Source organism: Physcomitrium patens, chromosome 14 (assembly GCF_059467195.1).
Source record: "Physcomitrium patens ecotype Gransden chromosome 14, ASM5946719v1, whole genome shotgun sequence".
In the NCBI taxonomy this organism is placed as follows: Eukaryota; Viridiplantae; Streptophyta; class Bryopsida; order Funariales; family Funariaceae; genus Physcomitrium; species Physcomitrium patens.
In genome coordinates this window covers 2866620-2891215 of record NC_143423.1, presented here as the reverse complement: position 1 = coordinate 2891215, position 24596 = coordinate 2866620, and the positions used below count along the sequence as shown (strand labels likewise).

At 34.9% G+C, this 24596-nt stretch overlaps 2 protein-coding genes and 1 long non-coding RNA gene across 6 annotated transcripts; 2 read left to right on the top strand and 1 right to left on the bottom strand.

Annotated features, from left to right (window-relative positions):
* The first annotated feature begins 9727 nt into the window (after positions 1-9727).
* Positions 9728-18995, top strand: LOC112291094 (insulin-degrading enzyme-like 1, peroxisomal). 2 transcript variants are annotated; one of them, XM_024538081.3, is made up of 26 exons: positions 9728-10258; positions 11539-11614; positions 12002-12069; positions 12189-12280; positions 12505-12578; positions 12855-12898; positions 13015-13066; positions 13164-13286; positions 13455-13567; positions 13768-13930; positions 14192-14284; positions 14379-14464; positions 14620-14706; positions 14825-14928; positions 15094-15196; positions 15433-15528; positions 15634-15823; positions 16142-16203; positions 16328-16432; positions 16694-16895; positions 17133-17341; positions 17491-17615; positions 17749-17800; positions 17960-18046; positions 18186-18308; positions 18453-18995. In XM_024538081.3, the coding sequence occupies exons 1-26, from the start codon at positions 10118-10120 to the stop codon at positions 18780-18782; spliced, it is 3000 nt and encodes a 999-aa protein (XP_024393849.1). In that variant the 5' UTR covers positions 9728-10117; the 3' UTR covers positions 18783-18995. The 2 variants fall into 2 exon arrangements, with proteins under 2 accessions (XP_024393849.1, XP_024393847.1); XM_024538079.3 differs by having other exon boundaries at positions 9740-10258; positions 12002-12081.
* Positions 18609-24159, bottom strand: LOC112291095 (aspartyl protease APCB1). Of its 3 annotated transcripts, XM_073538755.2 has the most exons (10): positions 24019-24159; positions 23280-23587; positions 22457-22565; positions 21979-22244; positions 21587-21883; positions 21197-21347; positions 20683-20756; positions 20365-20488; positions 20123-20234; positions 18609-19300 (listed from the first exon to the last, which is right to left on the bottom strand). In XM_073538755.2, the coding sequence occupies exons 1-10, from the start codon at positions 24103-24105 to the stop codon at positions 19209-19211; spliced, it is 1620 nt and encodes a 539-aa protein (XP_073394856.1). In that variant the 5' UTR covers positions 24106-24159; the 3' UTR covers positions 18609-19208. The 3 variants fall into 3 exon arrangements, 2 of the variants coding, with proteins under 2 accessions (XP_073394856.1, XP_024393851.1); XM_024538083.3 differs by lacking the exon at positions 24019-24159 and having other exon boundaries at positions 23280-23891; XR_012218926.2 differs by lacking the exons at positions 20365-20488; positions 24019-24159 and having other exon boundaries at positions 19279-19300; positions 23280-23891.
* On the top strand, positions 22418-24155 carry LOC149987800 (uncharacterized). Its single transcript, XR_016506227.1, has 3 exons — positions 22418-22558; positions 23296-23603; positions 23878-24155. It is a non-coding gene; the product is annotated as an uncharacterized LOC149987800 (long non-coding RNA).
* Positions 24160-24596: the final 437 nt, after the last annotated feature.

The window sequence follows — 24596 nt, the reverse complement described above, 5'->3', positions numbered from 1 at the left end:
AATATAAAAACCATAGATAATGAAATTAACCAATGTTGTATTCTATGAGATTCACTTGAAAATGCACCAAACACTTGGCTATTGAAGGTAAAATGAAACTTGCAACAATAAAATCTTAACAAGTCTAATAGAATCTTAACAAACTCCAAATAAATTATAATAATTCTAATCAATCTTCAATCAAATCTCAAAAGAAATCTCTAAGAAATTATAAAAAAATATAAAGAAATTATACATTAATCTTAAAAAATGTATATAATAAAAATATTATTATGAAGATATAATAAAATATTAATCCTAAAAAATATCAAATATATATTTTTAAAATATTAAAAATAAAAATCCTAAATAAAACCTAATATAATCTTAATATAATCCTAAAAAAAACCTAATATAACCTTAAATCATTTTTAATAAAATCCTAAATTCTAATAAAATCCTAAATAAATCCTAATAAAATTTAAATGAAATCTTTAAATATTCCTAATCAAATCTCAAATCCTAATCAAATCCTAATCAAATTTTAAATAAATCCAAAAATATCCAAAATAAATCCTAACCAATTGCTATAACTATTTTAAATCTCAATAAATATTAATCAAACCATTGATCTCAATTAAAAATTTAACCGAAATTTCAATCCATAAGAAATTAATAAGCACATAAAATTTGAAAAAAACCAAACTCACCAATAAAAAGAAAAAGCTTCAAAACCTCTTAGATGTATACCACTTTCTTTCTCCAAGATAAATGTTGATTTTTTAGTAGCAATTTCTCCTTGTTGAATTATTTAATTGCTTTAAAAATTAGATAGTGTGTAGAATTCTAAGTCAAAGTTGCTCTTACTAAATTTTGATTCAATCAAATTGGTAGATTTTACATAATTACAAAATTTCTTAATGACCCTATGTAAGATCCTAATCCAATAAACTTCCATATCCTTCAATCTAACTATTCAATCGACATCAAATTTCACAATCATATTCAAAAAAAGTACAATAACAAACTTAAAAATATTTATTTATAAATGAATTATGACACTTATATAATCCTAAAATTTATAAATTCTTTTTTATTTCTCAAATCCAAAACCATTGAGTACATCTCTCATCTTAAAAAACCCTCAAAAATTCAATATGCCTTCAAATCACATGAAACCATTTGCCAAAAAATATCTTATAAGTTTTATCTCAAATCTTCCTCTTTAATCAACCAAAAAATCCCGAAATTATAATAAATGTGTAGTTTTTTGGTTCATAGCGTGTTTTTGATACTAGTTTACAATCAATTCTCTTTAGGTATCAATTCTTAATATTTTAGGGTGATTTCTACTAAAACTATTTTAAACTCTCTTTTAAAGATTCTTATATGATTTATTTTTTTAATCTTTTTTTTGTCTTATTTATGGCCTTCTAAAGTAAGTAGAAGTTTCTTTTACAAGAAAGAAATATTAATAATTATTAATCTTTATTGCTTCTTTATCTATTATCTATATTTTTAAGATAATTTGTTAAAATATATTTTTTTAAGCTTCTCTATAAATTATCTTTTTTTTTTTTTTTTTTTTTTTTTTTTCTTGCACTGAATGTTTGTGTTATAATACAACACCAAGTTAGAATAGTCGATTTTTCAAATGTTATCACTACTTTTAGAGAATTAAATTAAAAAAAGTTCTTTATGTACTCATATTAAAGAGCAATCTCATATTAGTTGATTCTTAAACATATGAAAGAACTATAGTTTTTACCAATAAAGAGTTCATTATCTTAGACAATGAAATAAATTAAAAAATATATTAATAATGGATATCAATGATTATTTAAATGGATTATAGAAATTCATATATATATATATATATATATATATAGATCAATTAGCAAAAGTAAACTTAATCTCAACAGATAAGAACATAATAAGATATGAGCATCTCTACTATGTTAGCTTGTAACATTTATTAAGAGTAAAAAGAGAATATCAATCTTTGGCACAACAAGAAAATATGTGTTAATTGTCTTGGTAGATGCCAACACTAAAAAAGATTTCTAAAAAAATCACATTACAAATTTATACTTATATGATAGTTAATATACTTTGACCTTGTGAGACCTACATACATTCTATCATTAAGAAGATCCAAATATTTTGTTGTATTTACAAATGATTTTTTCAAAAAAATAATATCTAATTCATGAAGAGCAAAGATGAATCATTTGATGAGTTTTGAAAATTCAAGGCCAAGGTCAAAGCTTAAAGAAGAAATTTAATTTTAGTTCTATAAATAGATATAAAAACATTTGAGTTACATATTAAAATTAAAATTAAAAATAATAATATAAAAAGACACCTTATCATGGAAGCTACATTCCAATAGAACAAAGTAAACAAAAAAAAAATATGACATTTGTAAAACGAGTTAAATTTGTAGCTCAACATGCAAGCTCTCAAATTATCTTTAGAATAAAGCTGTAAATATACCAAATTATTTAGTCAATCTAAGTTCTACTTGAACAAATTACAAAGTAACATTAAAAAAAAATACAAAAAGAAAAAGCAAAGGTAGATCTTTTCTAAATCTTTTAAATCAATAGCCTTTTTATATATTTTAAAGAAAAAAAAGATCAAAATTAGATTATAAATTTCTAAAGTATTTCTTTATAGGCTAAAATGAACAAACTAAGGCTTAACAAGTATTTGATTTAATTACTTGTAGAATATTCATAAGCAAAGACATAGTTTTTGACAAAGATAAAGTGAGATATGATCTTGTGAAAACAAATGAGTTGCTTGTTGAAGAAACAACCTTGTTCTTGGAGGCTCACTTAATCTACTCTAAAAACATGATAGAAACCTAAAAATTTAGATAAATGATAGAACTCTTAACTATTTACATATCTCCATAAAAAGTTCTTTATAAATAACCTCACTAACTAATCATGAATCAAACTAGAATTGTCAACCAAGATACCATGTTCAAGAATAAAAATCCAATTTTAGATTGAATGACAATTATTTAATGAATGTAGAAATAAGAAAAGAAGTGGAATCAAAAAAATTGAACAAGCTATGGAGTATGATGGTTCGAAGGAGGCAATTAAGTAAGAGATAGAATCAATTAAGAAAAATTAGACATGAAGATTTATAAACTTACTAAAAAAAAATACATATTTCAAAAAAGTGGATTTTTAAGGCCAAAACATGATCAAGTAGCAAAATAGAGAAATCAAAAACAAAAATTATGGCTCAAGGCTTTAAACACAAAGAAAGTGTCAACTTTCTTGAAACCTTTGCACTAGTTGTAAGATAGAGCTTCATTTGTAATATTTTTGCTCTTGCAAGAAAATAAATAAATAAATAAATAAAATAGAAATTACAACATCTTGGCATCAAAATTGCATTCTTAAATGATAAAATTGATAAAGAAATAAACACAAATTTGTTCTTATACTTTAAAGAAGAAAACAATTAGAAAAGTCACTCTATAGACTACAATAAGCTTTTAAAGCTTGATATAATTATATAAATAGTAATCTAAAACAACATAAGTTACAAAAGAGTAAAAAATACTAAATTCTATATTTTTTGATAATAGTCAAAAATTATATAATTATTTTACTATACATAGATGATATTTTAGTATCACAAGATGACATCAAAAATATCTTGTAGTTCAAAGGAAAAATAATATGCATCATTGAAATGTTGGCCTTATACAATGTAAAGATCTAATTGAGAGTCAAATTTCATTTCAATGAACATAAGATTTACTTCCACTAAATGCTTCTTCATTCTATCAAAAGTCAAAATTACAGAATTAAAGTAAATTTTACAATGCAAAGACATATTATTTCTCCTTGTAACATCCTTCAATATACTTGCTTTGATTAAAGGAAAAATAATGCATTTTTGAATTATGTGAAGTCTTGCTTGAAAATGCATTGAGCACTTGGTTATGGAAGATAAATTAGAAATTGTAATAACAAGGTCTTAACAACTCTAATAGAATCATAAATAAATTTTAATTAAAGCTTAATAGTCCTAATCAAATCTTAATCAAATCCAAAAGAAGTCTTAAATTTTTTTTAAAAGAAATATTAAAAAAAACTAAAATACTTAAAATAAAATAAAATAACTATAAAAACTATAAAAAAAACTAAAGAAATATTAAAAACATAAATCTTAAATAAACCTTAAATAAATTTGAAATAAATCTTAAAAGATCCTAAATAAATATTAATCAAATTCTAATGTAATCTTAAACAAATCTTAAATCAAAACCTAATGAAATTCTAAATCATAAATCAAATCCTAATAAAATCATATCAAGGATATGAATCTCAGATAATAAAATCTTCAATACATTCATATGATATTCAAGAAGAGTAGATATTCACTTAAAGATAATAATATATTAAAATTAGAATGGTTATTATCAAAGATAAGATGACTAAAAACTCTTAAAATAAGATTAAAGATAAGAAAGACATTCACAAGAGTGAATAAGGCTTCACTTTTGCCTCCTTACATAGTATCTAATTAAGAGCTATGTGGCCATGTTTTATAAGACTTCCAAAAGGTTTTCAACTTATAAGACATATGTTTAACTTGCAAGATAAGTTTCTTATATATATGCCACATGGTTAGCTTGTATAACAAGCTACAAACAAGTGCAAGACATGGCTAACTTATTGGCCAAGTTTCGCACCTATTAATCAACTACAAACATGTTTAAAGTCAAATTTGCATCCATCAAGCTTCCAAGAAGCTTTTCAATAAGGTATTATCAAATCTACTTACATTTATCTTATGCCTAATACTGCTTATTTAGATAAATATGTATGTTTGTGGTAAGTCCTAATTAAATCGTAAATTTTAAATAAACCCCTATCAATCCTATAGTATATTGAAACTTCAATAACAAATAATTTAATTTTAGATTTTGACTCAAAATTTTTATACCTTTCAATTACTTAGTTGAAAATAAGCAAAAATAAAGATTGACATAAGAGTGACATATCTTTAAATGCTCCACATCACCTTGCCCAAGACACTTATTCCATTTCAGTTTCATAGACATTGAATCACTTCATCTATAGTACTTATCCCCTCATCATTTCACCCACTAAGTAAGTTGAGTATAGATTAAGCCACTAATACATATAAGAATACTATGTGAGGCATAGTAGTCATATAATCATGGTGGAGTTTTGCTTACTTAAGTGTATTACTCTGTTTTTCAATATACAGCCTCCATGCAGTGCACTGGATGGTGAAGAAGAAGACGACGAAGAAAAAAGGGTTGGGTCGCAGAGAGGGAGAAACAGGCACACAAACAAACAAACGAGGTGATGATCCAGGATATGTGCTCTCACAAGCATTGTGAGTACGGGAGGGGGAGCTACAGAAGCTTACAACAAAGAGGTGGTGTTGGGTAATCTGGCAAACAAGGGAAGTAACTAACCAACCAACAAACCAACAAACAAACAGGGTGGGTGGGTGTTGCTGATCCTCCTCGTGGAAATAAATATCTCTTCGTCCCCTCCCCACGCGCCTGGTAAACGCCAATCGCATCCATGTCGAGGATGGGATCGATCGATCCATCTGGGGAGGGGAGGGAGGCGCTGGATGTGCGCTTGGTGTGGTGCTATCCAGATGGCGTCATTCATTTTGTTCCCGATTCCAATTTTGGCGTTACTTGCCTCGGCCAGCGAGGAGAACCGTGGCAGGATTCTGCATGCGTGAAGGCGAGTATTACGTGCGGCTGTCCCTGCAAAACCTGCTTTCCTGATCGTCCAAATAGCCCCCCCACAAGCGCCGGCAATCCATCCACGCCATCACCACCACCACCTCCACCCCAGATTCAAGCCGGTGGGAACTATCCGAAACTGAAAACCGCAAACCAGCAGGCGGCATCAACGGGTCGGGAAAACATTCACCGCAACAAACTATGTTTGTTTTTGACCGTGTCAGTGTATTGTTCTGAAAATACATTTACGAGCTAGATCTGTGGGTGAGAAAGCAGCGGATGCCAGATTAGAGTGTCGCTGGTGGTGATGGTGGTGGTGATGTTGTTGTTGCTGCATGTGTGACTGACAGTTACTGACAAGCTGGGTGATGCTGATGCCATGTTTGGCACCGAAACCAGAAAAAACATTCCCTTCTAGTGCCCTAGTTGGGAGATCGATGTGTGTGCCCCTTTTGCTTGGAACTGTTTAGCTTTACAGCTACCATGCCCCCCCCACTTTACAGTGCCTTGGGCTTCCGCATTGGTCCCAGCACAGTGCATTGGAATGTTAGCCACCATGCGGTGGTGACTGATTATATGTGTGTGAGTGAGTAAGTGTGTGAATGAGTAAGAGTGTGGATGCTTAAGTGTGTGTTTGTGTGTGTGCTTTATATTTTCCTTTCTTTGTTTATTGCACTGCAGCAGAATTGCTCTCTCCATCTGCGGACCAATACCAAGTCATAGCAAACCCAGTCTATTTAGATTCTTCACCTCTTATCCACAGCTGCTACCCACCCCCACGTTGGTCCCACAAGCTCCTTGATATGTGTAAGCTTTTCAGAATTTGACTTGATATTTACAGGATTAATATGGTGCAGGAGAATAGTTAGTGAGGTTAAACTTGATATCGGTGTTGAAGTTTCATAAATTTTGTAATTCCACGTTTTTAGAAATTTTAGGAATGGAACTGTTATTAGTCAGTAATGTGTAATTTAAGTATTCTTCTTTCATTCTTATTAATGTTACAACCAACGGAAAGCAATTGGTGTTTGTTGTTAATTTTACACTTGTTCTATATATTTAAATATATAAAACAAGTGTAAAATTAGAATCCAACCAATATTATACTTTTATTAATTATCTTTTAATACAATATAAGACATTGTTTGTGTTGTTCAAAGGCATTTATTACATATTCGATGAGGGATTTTACTTGCATCCAAGACTTTCAAATAATTTTATTTTTACTTTTTTGTCTAATTGCATATGGAAGTGTTATTACCTTATTATTTACTACATAATATGATTATATTTTTTTATTCAATGACATAAATTCATCCATGTTGTGATATTGACAATGTAAGAACACACATTTGTTAGTATCATGTTTTTGGTAGTATAAGATACCTATTGAACATTTATTGTATTAAAAAATCAAATAAAAATAAAAATATATTTTGGATGGACATTCCTAATGGACAATGCTTCTATTTTGGAATTGTATAGGTGTAAAAGTGTTTATCTTTTAATGCCTACCTTGCTAGTGTAAGAATCATGAGTATGTACAAGACTTATTACTAAGACAAATTATAATTTTTGTTTATACAACTATGCCCAAATTGACATCCTTGAGTATGTATTAGTTTTTTTTTTTTTTTTTTTTTTTTTTTTAACTAATAAAATAAAATAGTTAGCACCAAATAAGAAAATAGTAATAATAATTAAAAGACAAGACATTTTGCACTAAAATACAATCATCCACGACTTATGTTGTAATATTTTATGAATACAATTTAACATAGTATATATATAGAATTAAAAGGTTATACCTTTAGCATAATGCTTTGCAAGCACTAACCTTTGCAGATGATTAGTCCACCAAGTAACATTTAATAATAAAACTCCTAATACAAAACTAATAAACTGTGTTATAAAAGAGGTTGTATCACCTTGCTGTTTTTAATTTCTATTAAGTTTTTGTTAATATAAACTTTTACATAAAATCTACGAGTTAAGATAATTTTTATTGATATTATTGTTGTTTATTTCTTTTCTCTGAATTCATAGAGTAAAGAGGAATTTAAATGTGTAAACATTTTAAGAACAAAACTCAATTCCTTTTTAGAAAATGAATGAGTTATTAGCTTTTAATTTATAAATGATTTATTACTACATCCAAAATAATTTTAAGATCATAATAGAATCATTACTGTGACAAATAGAAAAGCAATAGATAATTGTTGTTGAAGAATGCAATAATTAAATAATTTTAAATTTATTGTAGAAATTTCAAAACATAAGAATATGAGTGATTATATTAGTAATGTAAAGTGAATTGAACACAAATTAAATTAAATTTCAAAAATAATTATTTTCCATTTATTAGTTTATAATAATACTATTTCTAATTAAATTCTAGATCTTAGCATTTATTTCTAATATAACATTCAAAAATTTTAAATAATTCAGAATAACAATCATTGTAGGGTTATAAAATTATCTTTGAAACATTTGATCAAAATCAGTTCTGACTTTGGTTCATTTTGTTTTATTTAAACCATGAAGTTTTCATAAATCTTGTTACTCTCTATGAACATTACTTTATGCAAGATTATTTATAGGCATTTAAAATCAGATTTAATAAAAAAAGGCATTGAAGTAAACATGCATAAATAAAAAGTGATACTTTCATTGATTGATTTGGAGTTAATTTGTTATATATATATATATATATATATAGGTATTATTTTATTTCCTCTCCTTGGAAATTAGAATCTGAGTCATAGTGTTATGAAGGCATTAATTATGTTGAATTTTCTTAATTATCTTGTGAATGGTCTTATTGATGTAAGCATACAGTATGGATTTTGTAAAAGTATCTTCAAGCTTAAATTTGGGTATAATCTACAAGGTTTCAGAAAGAATGTAATAATTCTCTGAGGTACTTCTTAAAAATGTAAAGAAACTTCTAAGACACATTATATTTTAATAATTAAATCCTGTTGTTGTGAGAATGAAGAAGTAAGTGCAGGAATAAATTCTTTATCATGTCAATAAAAAAACAAAAATAAATATAAATGTAAATGTATATAATTTATTTTTTTAATATAAAAATTACATATAGGAATTTGGCACAAATGACAAGAATTAACAACTTTGTTTTTTGTACCATTCCACTCAATTATTTTTGGCTCTTCGTTTTATGAAAGAGATTCAAATAATTTTAGGTACTAAATCCTTCTCACATAGTTTTCAAGATGATAAAAATCAATTATTAAATATTGACACAAATTTCATTATAAAGAAAGATAGAAATATATATATATATATATATATAGAAGAAAAAGAAGAAGAAAAAAAATCAATAACATATTTTTATTTAAATTTATTTTTAAAAAATAGATGATGAGTTTTTATGATGAAAATTTGATTTATATATATATATATATATATATAGGGAATTGTTAAATTGACCAAAACATTTACTAAATCAACCTATCCATCATCATTGGTTGCAGATTAAACCATCTTTTCATTGATTTTCGACCAATATAGATCCACTAATGGAGAATTTTTTGACAGTGATTAGGATGGGTGGGTTGATTAAATAAATGCTCAGATCAGTTTAACAATTCCTTATATATATACACGTGCTCATTCACACACACACAAATCCAAATGGATGAAGTTCGAGGCAAGGAAGATATGAGAATTTTGACTAACAAGTTTTAATGAATAATTATATTTTAAAGCAATACCCCCTTTAAATTAGTCCGATGTGGCCCTGAAAAGTCAAAGAAGCGGGTTCACCGCCAAGGTTAGCAGCCAACTTAGTAAACAAGAGGGCCAATAAATAAATAAATAATAGCGGAATAAGAAGACAAGGCCCAATTTAGGACATCGAGCAGGGACGCGAGGAACCGTGAGGGGCCGCGTGGGGACGTCCAGAGACGCTGACAAACGCGGACGCGCGAGGTCGAAGCGGAGCGCCGGCCACGAGAGAGAGGGCGAGGCCGGCGCGAGAGAGGGCGTGAAGCGGGGCGGGCTACATTGCGAGTGAGAGATTGCGTGCTTGTGCTAGCGAGCGAGAGAGAGACGAGAGAGGGCACTGCATTTCTTTGCATTGCATTGCTTGCTGCAAAGGAAGAGTGCGATTCTGCTACCGCACCGCAACAACAGCGTCCTCCATCGCCCGCTCACAAGACCAGACCCCATCACATCCTCTCCTCTCCTCTCCCTCTCTTGTTGCGTTACTTCTGACCCCTGCTTGGTGCTCTGTTTTGTATTTCCGACCCACACTCCCTTCCCCCTCCTCCTCTTCTCTACTCTTCTCTTCTTTTCCTCCCTTCTGCCTTCATTCTTTCGGCTGGCGCATCTCTCGGTGCAGTGGAGGAAATGGGGCGCGGAGGCTCAGCCGAGGTTGTTGTTGACGCCACCGACGTGTTGAAGCCGCGCACGGATAAACGTGACTACAGATGCGTGGGCTTGGGAAATGCGCTGCAGGCGCTCATCATCAGCGACCCGGAGACCGATAAGGTGCGGCAGTCTGGAATTGGGTCCTGTGCGCAGAGGGAAATTTGGGGTCCAGGGTCATGATGGCGCGATTTCTTTGTTGCGATGGTGTGGATTTTTAATTTTTAGCTTTTTTCCTAGTTTCCCGTCTTTTAATTTTTGGTTAATCGGTTATTTTGTTGATAAGATTGCACGTTTGTTTTTTTTTAAAGTTTTTTAATAGTTAAATTATTGTTTTTGTTTTGTTTTTAATAGTTAAATTATAGTTTTATTTTCGAATGTAGAAATAAATTGGGATTTGGATATCGCTACTCGAAAGAATTTTAGTTTTCGTTATGCTCCACCCGGTACCGAAACCCTGTGAAGGATCAGTAGTTTCAATCGTTTTCTCGGACAGTTTAGGTCAGGATGCAGATGCAGAAGGAATTTCGTCATGGTGCAGCATGGAATTTCTGTAGAATAGTTTTTCTGTGCAGCACTACAAGTGCAAGAATGCTTTGCAACCATCGCCCCTACTTCTGAGTACGATTCGAATGCCCAAATATCTCAGGTGACGAGGGATCGTTGCTAAGCATCTCTAGAAGGACGGTTACAAATCGATTCCAGAAGAATTTACCGAATGTATGAAGTAATCGCAGGAAATACACGTTCACACGTCTTCATGCTACACCACGTGCTATATTTCACGTTTGGAACTCCTGTCCCTAGATTTTTCGTAGTTGTGTGTGGGGGGGGGGGTTCATTCTGAATTAGTATTTTTTTTTTTTTCTTCAAACACTAATTTTGGATGCTGAGTGTATATCTCAGATTGTTTTCCTCCTTTACTGTCTTTATAGACCTCTTCACTAGCACTTGCAAACAGTCTGCAATCTGTGAATGACTCGCCATTATGATTTACACTAGTTCTGTAGGATATGTACCGATTCCTTGTTACGTGCCAGGCTCTGAACAGCATCCCTTCTATTCACCAATCGAGAGAAGTTGAACACGCTCATGCCAAGAAGAGGATCTGAATATAACCATATTTTGCTCAATTGTTGGTTCTCATTATTGAGAACAGGATGCTACACACTCTGCTAGTTGTTGATACCATGTTTCATGTAATTGGCTGAAATGCATAGAATTCATTAAAATTTTCGAGTCCTGGTTGTAAAGTAGCTGGTATAGTAAAGTCTGACTTGTTGATCCCACCTCTCATGTCAGGAAAGCTCATGCACGTCACTGAGATTGTAGGTACTCTTCTTAGGACGTACTTACTGTCCCATTTCCAATTGTTAATAGTGAATTTGGTTGCGGTATTGCAGGCAGCAGCTTCGATGGTTGTGAATGTAGGATCTTTCAGCGATCCGAAGGGACTCGAGGGATTGGCTCACTTCTTAGGTGTGCGATCTGTTGTATATTTTCTTTGATGCGTTTTAATTTTAAATGCGTTATGGTTTCATGCAATGATTTAATTTTTTAATCTGAATGAATGCAGCTCTCTACTGAAGAATAGAATGTAGGGCTTGACTTTGTCTACAGTTATTGCACCTCAGAGTGGGACTTTCATATATGTTTGCCGGGAAGGCAACTCTTCATTTTCTGTTCCACGAGAGATTGGAAGTTGATTTAGAAATCTTCTTCTGTCCTTACAATAATATTTATTAACAGAGGCTATCAATTGTGCGTTCAGTTTCATTCTGATGCGAGGAGTGACTTCAACTGATCTTGTTTGTACTTTCTGTATCTTTCATGAACTTTAACCGTGGGTTGGAGTGGGTAATGCAGAGCACATGCTTTTCTTTTCGAGTGAGAAATATCCAGACGAAGATAGCTATTCCAAGTATCTCACTGAGGTGTACATGCAGGCTCGTAGCTTTCCAGTTGTGATTTTTTCAACGTATGTACTTTTGAATATTAGTTATCTCGATTGCGTACTTCAGAACCTCTTTAACAAAAGCAGTTTTGTGTGCAGCATGGAGGCCATTCAAATGCTTTCACTGCGGCGGAGCATACGAATTATCACTTTGATGTTAGTGCAGATTATCTGGAGGAGGCTTTGGACAGGTAGCGCTGAATCTTTTGACGAGAGAAAGATTCCTTGTATTCTACATGTATTAGAGCAGAGTTGAAGATCGTTTAGGAACCAGAAGCCCATTCTCGCTGAAGCCCATGAATTGAAAGATCTTGTTTGCGAGGCCTATTGAGATAATATCACTTGTGTTTATTTTGACATCCAGTGTACACAGGTTGCTGATGTCACTTGACACATGATGGTATTGTGTGTGCAGATTTTCCCAGTTTTTTATATGTCCGTTACTCTCCGCGGAAGCAACGTCAAGAGAAATCAATGCTGTTGACTCTGGTACGGCATGTTCTGCCCAAGTTTTTAGAGTGACGTTTAGATTTTGATGCTGATTTCTGTCATCAATGAGGACTAGTAGGAATGGAGTAACACATACCTTACACCTTTGCTTAAACGCTGCAACTTGCTTGAGTGTGTAGTTCTCCGCGGGCTTTATTATTGGCATATCTAAGATTTCCAATTTTAAAAATTTATATAGTACCTTTCTCGTTTAGAAATGAGCGGTGGCTATTTTGGTATCTAATGATAGGATGGGGTGGGTCTTGTGTCGATCAGAAAACAGCAAGAACTTGACTATGGATATGTGGCGAATGAATCAAGTATGGTTTCCTCAATCTTTTCGCCTAATGATGCTAGCTTGTTCTTGGATTTAATACAAAAGCTGATCGGTGGCTTCTCTTAAAAATCTGACGTAAACTCTTTTTGTTGCATGCAGTTGACTAAAATGGTTAGCTCTAAAGATCATCCGTTTCACAAGTTTGGAACTGGTAAGAATTCTCTTTGACCATTCACAATCGATCAATTTTGACATTTTGCTCAGCATTGAACATGCTTACGGATCCCTACGGCCATGTCTGTATGCAGGAAATTTGGAGACCCTTGATATTGGGCCAAAATCGAGGGGAGTGGATACACTTGATGAGTTGGTCAAATTTTATAAAGCCAACTATTCTGCCAATCTCATGCGGCTTGTTGTCTACGGCAGGGGTATGTATTTGGTTTATATTTAGTAATCTCCATTGGATTAGGTCTTCATAACTTTCACTTGTTGCTATGCTTCAGGCCTGTCTCACAAATTTCCCATTGTGGTAGAAAGTATCAACACTGTGACATGAGTATTCCTCTGACATGATTCATCCTGATCGGCTTGTACAGAGTCGGTGGATGATCTTACGGATTTAGTCCACAGTAAGTTCAGTCGCATCAAGAACACGGGCAGGAAAGCTGAGAAGTTCACTGGACAGCCATGTCTTCCTGAGCACTTGCAGGTAAAATGATCTTTGTGCGAAATATCCTGTTCATTCTTAATAAAGCACTTGAGACTATCTGTTAAGGTTGATCCATTTCCAAGTTGTCATGAGTTGTATCTGGCTGTACATGTCCTCTCGTTGAAACAGTTGTTAAATGCATTATGACTGGTGTGTTTTACGCTGTTATTAAGAGCATTTTTGGGATGTGAAATTCTCAGATAATAGTTAAGGCTGTGCCTGTTAGGGAAGGCCACAGTCTGGAAATGATGTTTCCTATCACGCCAGAGATTCAAAACTATATGGCTGCACCATCACGTTATCTTGGACATTTGATTGGACATGAAGCTGACGGATCTCTGTTTGCGCTTCTTAAGAAATTGGGTGAGATATAAACTATCCTGATTTATGTGCCTTTATTTGTTGTAATGTTGATGTTCATTCGTGTTTCCTATTTTATAACAGTTTGTTTTTGGTTTTCTATCCTATCAGTTTTATATTCCCTATTCAAGTTGGGGCGAGTCATGGATAGTTTGTTCTGAAGTAGTGATAAACTGATGTCACATTTTTAATCCAACCTATAATTGTTGTGTCTGTTTATTCGTGTGAATCATAATTATTGGTGATGAATTGCATCTATGACAGGGTGGGCAAACAGCTTGAGCGCTGGTGAAATAGACAGCAGTTTAGAGTATGGATTCTTTATGATTGCAATCGAACTAACTGATATTGGACAAGGTATGCCATCTTTATTTTGGCGGTTTCAGCCGATTTTAAGTCTGAATGATCTTGGTTCTCTTGGTTTCTTATTGACTTTGTATCGTGGTTACAGATCACATGGAAGAGGTAGTGAGCCTCACGTTTCAATACATACGAGTGTTGCAACAGCAGGGTGTTGCTGAGTGGATGTTTGAAGAGGTAACCGTCGTGTCGAGTTCTTTGGTTCTGGATCATCATATATATATAACATAATTCATCTGTTTCTAAATTTAGTTCCAGAACTCATAAGTTTGATGGAAAGGTGTCCCAAGAACGTCTCTAACTTACTGTATTTGTTTCTTATAATGTGGAAGGTTCGAGCTGTCTGCGAGATGAAGTTCCATTTCCAGGACAAGCGACCTCCCATTTCATACGTCACGGATCTTGCAGGGAATATGCTGGTGCGAATTTATAACGACTAAACTGCACCTCCCTTTGGTTACATTCATGTTTGCTATAAATTTGTAAGAGGTAGCAATGTCCATCGGCGTACATTCTAATAGTTCTACCTGTCTCCAGCTTTATCCTCCAAGAGACTGGCTAGCCGGGTCTTCACTACCCCGACAGTTTGATGCAGAAGCCATTTCAGGCCTAATCGAGCAATTGAAACCTGAGCGAGTGAGGTGCTTATTTTGATTACCTTCTCTTAACTGTGAATTTTCTTTTTTCTTGTCAAGAATGCATGTTGTACTCAGATCACAAGGTGTATTAAGTAATGTTGCCCTGAAAGGCAAGTAGCTGTATCTTTTGTGTCTGCTTCTGATGGTGTTTTTAATGCCCTCTTTCAGGATATTTTGGTATTCTAAACGATTCGAAGGTAAAACCTCTCAGAAGGAGCCCTGGTATGGGACGGACTACATCATAGAAAGAATTGAAGAAAATTTGGTGCAGGTACGACCTTTTTCTTTTTAATCGGAAGCTATATTTATTATGCTTTAATTTGACTCGAGGTTGTCATTCGTTTGTTTCGATTGAATCGGATATAGAGAAATTGATTTCTATGTATGAGCAAATTCAACGAAGAATTTGAAGTTGGTGATTGTAATGAGCATGTAACGGAAATCCTAAGTTCAATTCCTCTGTATTAACTGCGGCATGCTCGATCTAATGTTGATCCTACGTTGCAGGAGTGGTCAAAAGCCACGACCCATGAGAAGCTGCACTTGCCGAGTGCAAATGTTTTCATTCCCACCGACTTTAGCCTCAGAGATCCCGAGCCAAAGGTGTCCACTTTTTTCCTTTTTTTTTATTAGGTTTGCAATTATCTTGTTGGGATGTCGCTTCCAACAGTGCAAGCCAGCTAATGAATGGCACTCATCAATATTCAGGTGGATCACCCTTTCATCTTGAGGAAAACAAAAATGTCGAGGTTGTGGTTCAAGCCTGATACCAAGTTCCGCACACCTAAGGCTTGTATTCAAATGCAATTTAATTGTCCAGAGTCTCATTATTCACCAGAAGCGAGCATATTGACTCGAGTATTTACAAAACTACTGGTGGACTACTTGAACGAATATGGTAAGCTCGCAGATTCGCAAGATACCTTAGAATACATTCTACTGCTGTTGAGCTAAAATCGTCGAGGGAAATCTTGACATTCGTATTCATTTTCTGAAATGGCCGAAGCTTTTCTCTAGTCAAAATTTCGATTTAAACTTATGCCTTGCTTCTTTTAATAGATATTTGTGGTGGTGTTCTTACCTGACCTTTTATTAGCGTCCTGCATATTTAAGGAGAAAGTCACTTGACCGAGATTGAATAGCCTCATTCGATTTTCAAGGAGAAAGGACATCGTGTTGAAATTCTTGTCCTGAATTTCAAGATTTGTTTGTGCAGCTTACTATGCACAGGTTGCTGGATTAAATTACAGTATTGTAACAACTGGGACCGGATTCCAGGTATGTTTGTGGTATTTTTTCTAGAAATATATTAACTATGGTTTCATGGTAACCTTGAAGATGGCTCGAGTAATACATGTGAAGTTACAGTCCTAATGTGTGAAATTCGATGAATGGGTTACAGGTATCCGTTTCAGGCTACCACCACAAGCTCATCACTTTGGTTGAGAAGATATGTGACAAGATTGTTAACTTCGAAGTGGAAGAGGAGCGGTTCTCAGTCATCAAGGTTCAAATCCTTATCTATTGATTTCCTATTGCTCTGTACTGAAGGAAAAGATCCTAGTCTTTTCTATAGCACGGAAAGGACAAGAAACGTTGACGTAGTGCACTTTGTCTCGGTCCTTTTTGATGAGAAAACATACAATCTCAAACTGTTAATGTAAATACTGAACTCATGCGACCCCATACAGGCCACGCTTTCTCTTAGAAAAAACCACACAAAGCGAAGACTTCCATAAAATTGTTCTGATCTGATTTGTGAAAGCAGGAAAAGGTTATGAAGGATTGTATGAATCTTCGGTTTCAGCAACCATACCAGCAGGTTATGTATAATTGTTCCATGCTGCTAGAGCACAAGCGTTGGCACATTAACGAGTTTATTGAAGTATTGCCATCCTTGGAGGCCCGTGATTTGTCTGCATTTTTCCCTCGCGTACTGTCGCGGGTTTTCTTTGAGTGCTTTATAGCAGGTACGAACACTGCTTATCAAGAAAACTCTGGTGCCACATATTATAAGACACCTAGGCTGTGGAAAAATGCATTGTATTTCAGGGACATAACCACTTTTCGCACCGTAAATATATGTAGAGAAATTTCGTTTCTTAAAAACAATATGGAAACCATGTTTAGGAAGTGTTTACATCGTAAATAATTCCTGCTGGCGCTTCGAGGGAACCTAGCTGATGTTTCCAGGAATATTTTTTCAGGGAATTTGACATCCACGGAAGCAGAAAGCCTAGTGGAGCAGATTGAGAACACTCTTGCTGATGGGCCTTTAGTAAAGGCTAGGCCTCCGTTTCGATCTCAGCACATAGAACAGAGAATTGTGAAATTGGGACCTGGCGCTGACTGGTACTACCCTATTGCTGGAACGAACCCTCAGGATGACAATTCTGCTCTGCAGACTTACTTCCAGGTATTGTACACTGCTCGAGTATTGTGCATTCGATTCGACGATTTTATACATTGATATCAGTTTCCTTTTTTGCTAGTGGTGAGCGGACTTGTTGAATGCTATCATCTATTTTTGTGCTTCATCTTACGCGTGGCTGGTGCTGGATACAGGTTGGACAGGATAACACGCATATAAATGTTCTGCTTGAACTTTTTGTGCTGGCTGCAAAGCGTGAAGTTTTCCATCAGCTTCGAACTGTGGAGCAACTTGGTTATGTTGTATTTCTCATGTCCAAGTAAGTCTCGACTCCAGGGTAGATCTAAGTCATTATTCCGTACATCCAATATTATCATTATCGATTTTATGTTGCCAACATCATCAACTCAACGATGGTCACTTATTTGATGACTGCATCTGTCCTGTTATAGGAATGATTATGGAGTGCGAGGGGCACATTTTATTATCCAATCAACTACAAAGGTAAAATTGCTAACACCTTCTGTGTTAATTCTAGTGATTTTGAACCTAGCAGACTGCTTCACTGCAGAACTTTTTAAAGTGACTGTCTTAGTTTCTCTTTTGATAAGATGAATGTATTAAGTCGATTACAATCCTTGTTGCTCGTATGCCTAAATGTAGGATCCACGAGGTCTTGAAGAGAGGGTTGAAGTGTTTCTAGAGCAATTCGAAAAAGATCTGCAGAAAATGTCAGATGAAGATTTCAAGGTAGCACAAACTTCTTCAATACTTTTTTGTTCCAGGTCTTTGTTCTTTAGGGTGTAGATTTGAAGATATCGTAATGAAAAATCTTTTCCGAAACCTATCCATGAACCAGGATGCATCTAATGAATTTGGCTGCACGCAGAAAAACGTTGACACCTTGGTTGAGATCAAATTAGAAAAACACAAAAACTTATGGGAAGAGAGTAGATTTTACTGGGGTGAAATTGAGGACGGAACATTGACTTTCAACAGACCCCAAGTTGAGGTATGATTTGGCTTTCTAAGTGTTAGCCTCTTGTATTGAATCCTCCTTGTATACTTTCCATTGTTTATTTCTTGTGTACATTGAATGAACGATAAAAGTCCATGACATGATACATGATCTATTGTTATCATTTTTCATTTACAGGTAGCTGCCTTGAGAAAGGTGAACAAGGAAGAGCTGCTAGACTTCGTAGCACAAAACATTTCTCGAAAATCTCCAAATCGCAGAAAGTTGAGCATTCAAGTCTACGGAGGGCAACACGTTGCCGAGTTAGAAATTGCCAAGGGCGAGGCACCTCAAGAAACGACGAATGGTACGATTCCTGAAGATACTGTGCGAGGAGATGGTCTGGCAGAAGATGGCAAGTCGGCACCCAAAGCAGCAGCTAATCGAATAGATAACATCTATACTTTCAAACGCTCTCAGCAGTTGCACGAGTCTCTAAGGGGCGGTAAACATGCTGCTTATGCTTGAGGGGTTTGGTTGGTTTTCGTGCATACGATGAACAATTTTGTAGAGGTTTTGTTTTGAGTTGAGAGTACAGGAAATGACTGACCGTCTTCCATGCGAATACTTCTAGACATTACAGAATGGCTTCTTTCATTTTGCTGTCTAGGCCACACTACCCAATGTAAAACCTGGTCAAGCATTCGGGATTTGAGTTTTGTTTGAATTTTCCTTCCAAAATCCAACTTTTTGGGATTGGGTTAATGTGATCTCTCCTTTTAGTAAGAGTTGGACAACCATGCTGTTTTGTAGCTAGAACATGAAATCCCTCATTCCCATTGCCCACTTTGTGACAACTCAATGAATGTTTCTGAGGTCTATCTGTTGGGTTTCATTTTGCAAGCACTTCTTTCGCATCCTTCAATCCTTCATCGCTGGAAAAACCATGTAAAACTAACCTTCTATAGCGCATTTGTACTCTGGTTTGAAACCTATTCGCTGTTTGACGTGGTCAATTATCAATTTATTTCCACGCAGGGCTATACCTGCACAGTGTTAACAGAGTTTGACAGGGATATTAAGTGAATTTCACACATTGTATGAAAAGTCGAACACATTTATGTGCTGAAAACAGTGATGGTACTTAATGCACGCATAAAAATTTGAAAACAAACAGGAATATTGAGCTATTTCGAATTTGGTATTTTAATTTTTGATTGTAGACCTCATGTTTTGTCCAATCTGTCTTACATGTTTGATTAAACATATCAGTCTTAAATGGTAGTATTAGTTCCAAATAATATGGATTAACACATGATAAGTTCTATGCACGGTAAAATTTTCAAGAAAAACTTAGTATTGTTCTTCATGAATTTTGATTGATGTATAGGATCTAACATACGTTCAGGCAATGTAATTGCTTTAGTTTTAAATTAAGTAGAATTTGAGAATTTTCTTGCAAATCTGCATAATTGGTGTAAATTGAATTCCATAATGATAATTTTATGTCACTAACGGAAGGTACAAAATATATGTTTAATGAAGTAAAATGTAAAATGTACAAAAAACCAATTTGTTGATGTGCAGTAATAATCAAAGGTCACTCAATTTTTGTAGCATTAACTAAGTTTTGATATCAAGTAAACAAATATTTACAAAGTTATTTTTATCCTAAAACTATATTTAATCTCACTTCTATTGTATTTTTTTTGGAGGAAATCAAGTATTATTTTCATATAAGTATATTATATAAGTTTATTATTAAAACCTATAACATCTATCATGATCAAATAAAAAAACAAATATATATATATATATATATATATATGTGTATATTCATGTAGATGTTAAAAGAAATAAATATTTACCTCCAATTACATTAAATGCATCTTGATCTTCTTCTTCAGTTTTTTCTAGAACGGCTAAAGCAACAATGTATTGATGCAAAATTCTATTCTCCACGGGAATATTTATTGTGTCCTTTTGTGTCAGAGACCACTATGTATCAATACTGGTATTTGTAGGATTTTTATTTTTCAAAATTTCAATTTATTTTTTCATTTAAAAATACATTTAACTATACTATTTTAAAAACAAGTTGGAAACTTACAACTATATGAAGATACCCAAATGGACTTATATGAAATGTGTATTTTTCTTCATATTCCGTGTTAAAGAATAACTTCATTTCATGGAAATGATTAAATATTGAAAAATAACTATCCAATACTGGACTGTGTTTAAATAAAATGTTTCATGTGATTAGACATTTGTATTTAGCAAATCTAAATATATTTTAATAACACCAATAAAGATTATATGTTGAAAATAAAAATTTGGCATATTTTATTAAATAAACCTAAAACTATTTCACATGATGCAAAAAACATATATTTTAAAATGCTATGAAGAAAATGGTAACAATCACCTTCGCCAATAGTGTGTATTGTAACCATAATTATGAACTTCAATGTAGCCATGATGAAAAGCACTTTCAATCACCTATATTACAATAAAATTAATTGTTAATTAACATTGTTGTTGTGTTGTGTCGTTTTTTTAACTCAAAACTAATTCATTAAGATAATATATATATATATATATATATATATATATTCGAAACTCTCATACATATTTAAAATGTTATAATCAAAGAACCACACTTGTTTGTTCTAAACAAAGAACAAAGCACAACCTTACTGTTTCTACTTATAGAATATACCAAAACTATGTTTATTTAAAGTACACCACATATTTGAAGTATGCAAATCACAAATGTAGCAAACAAATTCATTCCATACATTGGATTTGCAATACAAACATTATTCTAAAAATCCAATTGCATTATAAATAAATCAACAAAGCAATACGTGTACACACATATATTATACTTTCCAATGGAAAATTTACAAACATCCAATAATTGTATTAATCCCACTTACAATTTCATAAACAAGTTGGAACAAATTTGGCACCAAGTGCATGTACATGGTTCCAGTGTCAATGATGGTTGCTCCAAAGTATTTACTCTCTTTGACAATATTATATTTCAAATCCCCATATTGCATGTGCACAAAATAGATGACATCAAACCTATTAACAAATATACAATTTTCACATTAATAAAAAGAAAAAAAAGAGCTTTGAAACAACCTTTTACTTTTAAAGAAACTCCGTATGCACCAACCCCGTTAACTTGGCACTTTCCAAAAACGAAAAAAGTAAAAGTTAAAGTAAAACTTAAAGTAAAAGGAGAAGAAGCGGTAACGTGGCCGTCGGTCGGTTAGTGCGACGGTGTGATAGAGGACCAAAGGGGGGTGGAGATAGGGTACCCATGTTTGGGGGAGCTCCCGATGGGGATCCACTGGTACGCATTGTCGTCGTAGTCCCATGGCCGCCCCAGCACGACGTAGCCCACGGTGTCGGTATTGCGGTGCTCCCGGTCATGGTCGCTCTGGAACACGCCGTATGCGAAGCAAAACCCTAAAATGTGGTCCACCAGCCCCGAATCCGCCATTTGCTTGCTCACGCTCAGACCTCTGTTTCCCAGCCCCATCACTCCATGGCCATAGCCAGACCCAGCGCCTGTTGCCCACCACATCCCTCTCTGCGCCACTCGGAACCCGCACCTGCCACACAGTCATACGCCCCAGCGTTTAGGGTTTTGTTTTTTGTTATTTGTGTGTGTGTTTTTTACTTTTGGGACGTAGGAGTCGTGGTGTACCCAAATTGGAGTCTCACTGGAACTGATTGCGAAGTGGGGAATTCCGGAGCGAGTGTAAAGGCGTCCTCGACGAGCGCCGCTGCTACTCGGCCCCAGTGGTGGTGACGATCTTCGATCTCGAAGCAGACATGCTCCAAGTCTGGGCCGCACTCCTTGAATGAGAGCGGTGGAAGGGAGGCTTGCGTGTGCGCTCGCTTGGGTTGGGATTTGTATTTCGCTGCTGAGATGTAGTTCTTCGGTTTGGGTGAATAGAACACTTCTTTTTGCTGTTCATGACAATGAACCTCCACTCTGGTTGGTCGCATGAGATTCACATTCGAGACTCTGGTTGCTTTGTTTTACTCGACTCCGTTGTACTCTGACCAGTGATGAGAGAAACTTGGGAAATGCAACCTCTCTCTTGTGGGACCCGAATACTGAAAGATGACGTCGATGAGTAATTATATGAAGGGGGAAGCCGCGGATGGTGGATACGTACCCCTTGCGCGAAAGGAGGATAGTTACAGAGCAACCACGATGCGTAGCTTCCAGTGTCCAGAGCCATGTGGAATACCTTTCCTTGCACCTCCACTTTGATTTGGTACGCTCTGTCCACAAACAAACAAGGATGAGTTTCCACTTTGGCCTCTTGAAAACTCACCGGGAGTATAGCATGCTCCCAAAATAAAACGTACAGCGAAATGCAGACATCTCCGTTCTGTCATAGGAAGGAGAAGAAACAGTCTTGCCACTCATGCTTGCTTGCAAAATCGACGAAGGGAAACAGAATTTTCCTAATGAATTTCACATATGTGTGCTGATTTATTGGGTTTGAATTGTAATGATTATGGTCTTCCACCACATTTTACTTCTGGTATTTGTAAAATACAGGCAAACTCATCTATTTCAACAATAAAACTTGTTCCGGTTTTAGTCACGACGTACAATAAAAAAAAATCATGGTATTACTTTAATTTTGCAGCATTGTGACAGACAGTACTCGTCGTCATCCAGTAATTGACTGTAATTCTATTTCAAATCCACTCCATTGTTAATTTAATCGATTATATGTACATGTTTATACACGAACACCTACAACGTGATTTCAAAACACAGAAAAACTTTATCCTTTGTTTGCATTGCACTCACAGTAATACTTAAATGCCAAATAACGATGTTATTTAGTGCAAGAACTTTTTGGAGGCACTTCATGTAGACAAAGAATACGCTGCGTGTAAATAAGTATTGAATACATGCATGCATGCAAGCTGGACAAGCTGCACTGAAAGAACAATTTCTCCGACGAAGTTAAAATCATATACATGTGTTTTAATGCAGGGCGAACCTCCGAGATGAATTTTGGAGCCTCCGATTTAGTCATGAGAGATCTCCGAGGAGAATGCCTATCCAACGTTGACGACACCTTCAATGGTGCATGAGTCTGCCAAGAAGCATTGAAGACTCCGGCATACAATGGAAGTACGAAAGGTAGTCTCACGTGCGAAGCGGGTTTTTGTCTCGCCCACAATGTTGCAACAACCATCGCTCCCATCGCGAGAGCAAGAACTTCCAGACACCAACATCGAAAAGTGGGTCTACATCCTCTTCGACTTCGCCATGCTTGTGAATCCTGCAGAAGGAGAAAAGTGAGCATGAGAACAATGTTGAATTCGGTGAAAGGGAGAGGTTGGGTTGGTTGCACGGGTTTTATGGCCGAGTTAGCGACAGTAGATGATGGTCGGCATTGCATAAATGATAAAGAATGCACGATAGAGCTTATGATCGGAATTCGTCCACCAGTTCCGTGTGCGAAGACATGTTGAGGAGTTCATTTTTGAAACCCTAATTTGTTATGACACTGCACTAAAATCAATATAGGATAAAGTGGCAATCACTGAAAGCGTTTCTTGCATGATCCAGGAATTCGGTCTAAAAGTAGCAGACCCAATTGTGTACAATTCTACAGCCACATTTCTGAGGATCCTAAAGATGTGCTCAACTCAAGAATTTGCACTAGAGAGGATATTACAAGAACGCGTCAGTGAGGTTGTTCACGCGTACATTTGAATTTGAAGATTTTGTGGTAGCTGCAGGATAATCGGACGATGATTCACGTCTTCCTTGGGTTGCAGAATGGAATCTCTTCATTATTCCCTAATCTGTTTGAAATAGTCCCCCTTAAACTTCATTTCTTAAAGCATGGCGATGTGCTTGTTTTGGTCTGCACTGCGTTTTCATGCACCCAAAAGTTCAGTTTCATTCAGGGGACGGTGACATAGTCTCAATTTGCAAACAATCGAGATTGCTCTCCCGCCTCTGCAACTGTTAAAATTTCTCCCCCTTTTTGAAGCAGAATGAGCTATAGTTCAGAGTGCATATCACAACCATACTACTGACTGGTAGCCTTCAGAATCTCGTAAGAACAAACAGCAACGCTGAGTGGGTGCAAACATACCATATTCGGCTTCGGAGGTTTTGAAGATGATGATTACGAACTGATAGCATTTTGATGAGAGGTGCAAGTTCTGAAGATATGCACCTGGAGTTGAGTCAATGATCGATCCACTACAAACCATCTACATCTAATTGCTGGAGTTATATAATCTACCCTAAAATGTTGTTGATCTGCAGATACGGGT

Bases quoted from the DNA above. Each gene is read 5' to 3' on its own strand.
- LOC112291094 (XM_024538079.3), top strand. From the start codon at position 10,118: ATGGGGCGCGGAGGCTCAGCCGAGGTTGTTGTTGACGCCACCGACGTG. The intron at 10,259-11,538 runs GTGCGGCAGTCT...GCGGTATTGCAG, and splicing joins GCGACCCGGAGACCGATAAG to GCAGCAGCTTCGATGGTTGT. The intron at 14,465-14,619 runs GTAACCGTCGTG...ATAATGTGGAAG, and splicing joins CTGAGTGGATGTTTGAAGAG to GTTCGAGCTGTCTGCGAGAT.
- LOC112291095 (XM_024538083.3), bottom strand. From the start codon at position 23,707: ATGCAATGCCGACCATCATCTACTGTCGCTAACTCGGCCATAAAACCC. The intron at 20,757-21,196 runs GTAAGTGGGATT...ATTGTAATATAG, and splicing joins TCCAACTTGTTTATGAAATT to GTGATTGAAAGTGCTTTTCA. The intron at 19,301-20,122 runs GTAAATATTTAT...AACACTGTGCAG, and splicing joins TGCATTTAATGTAATTGGAG to GTATAGCCCTGCGTGGAAAT.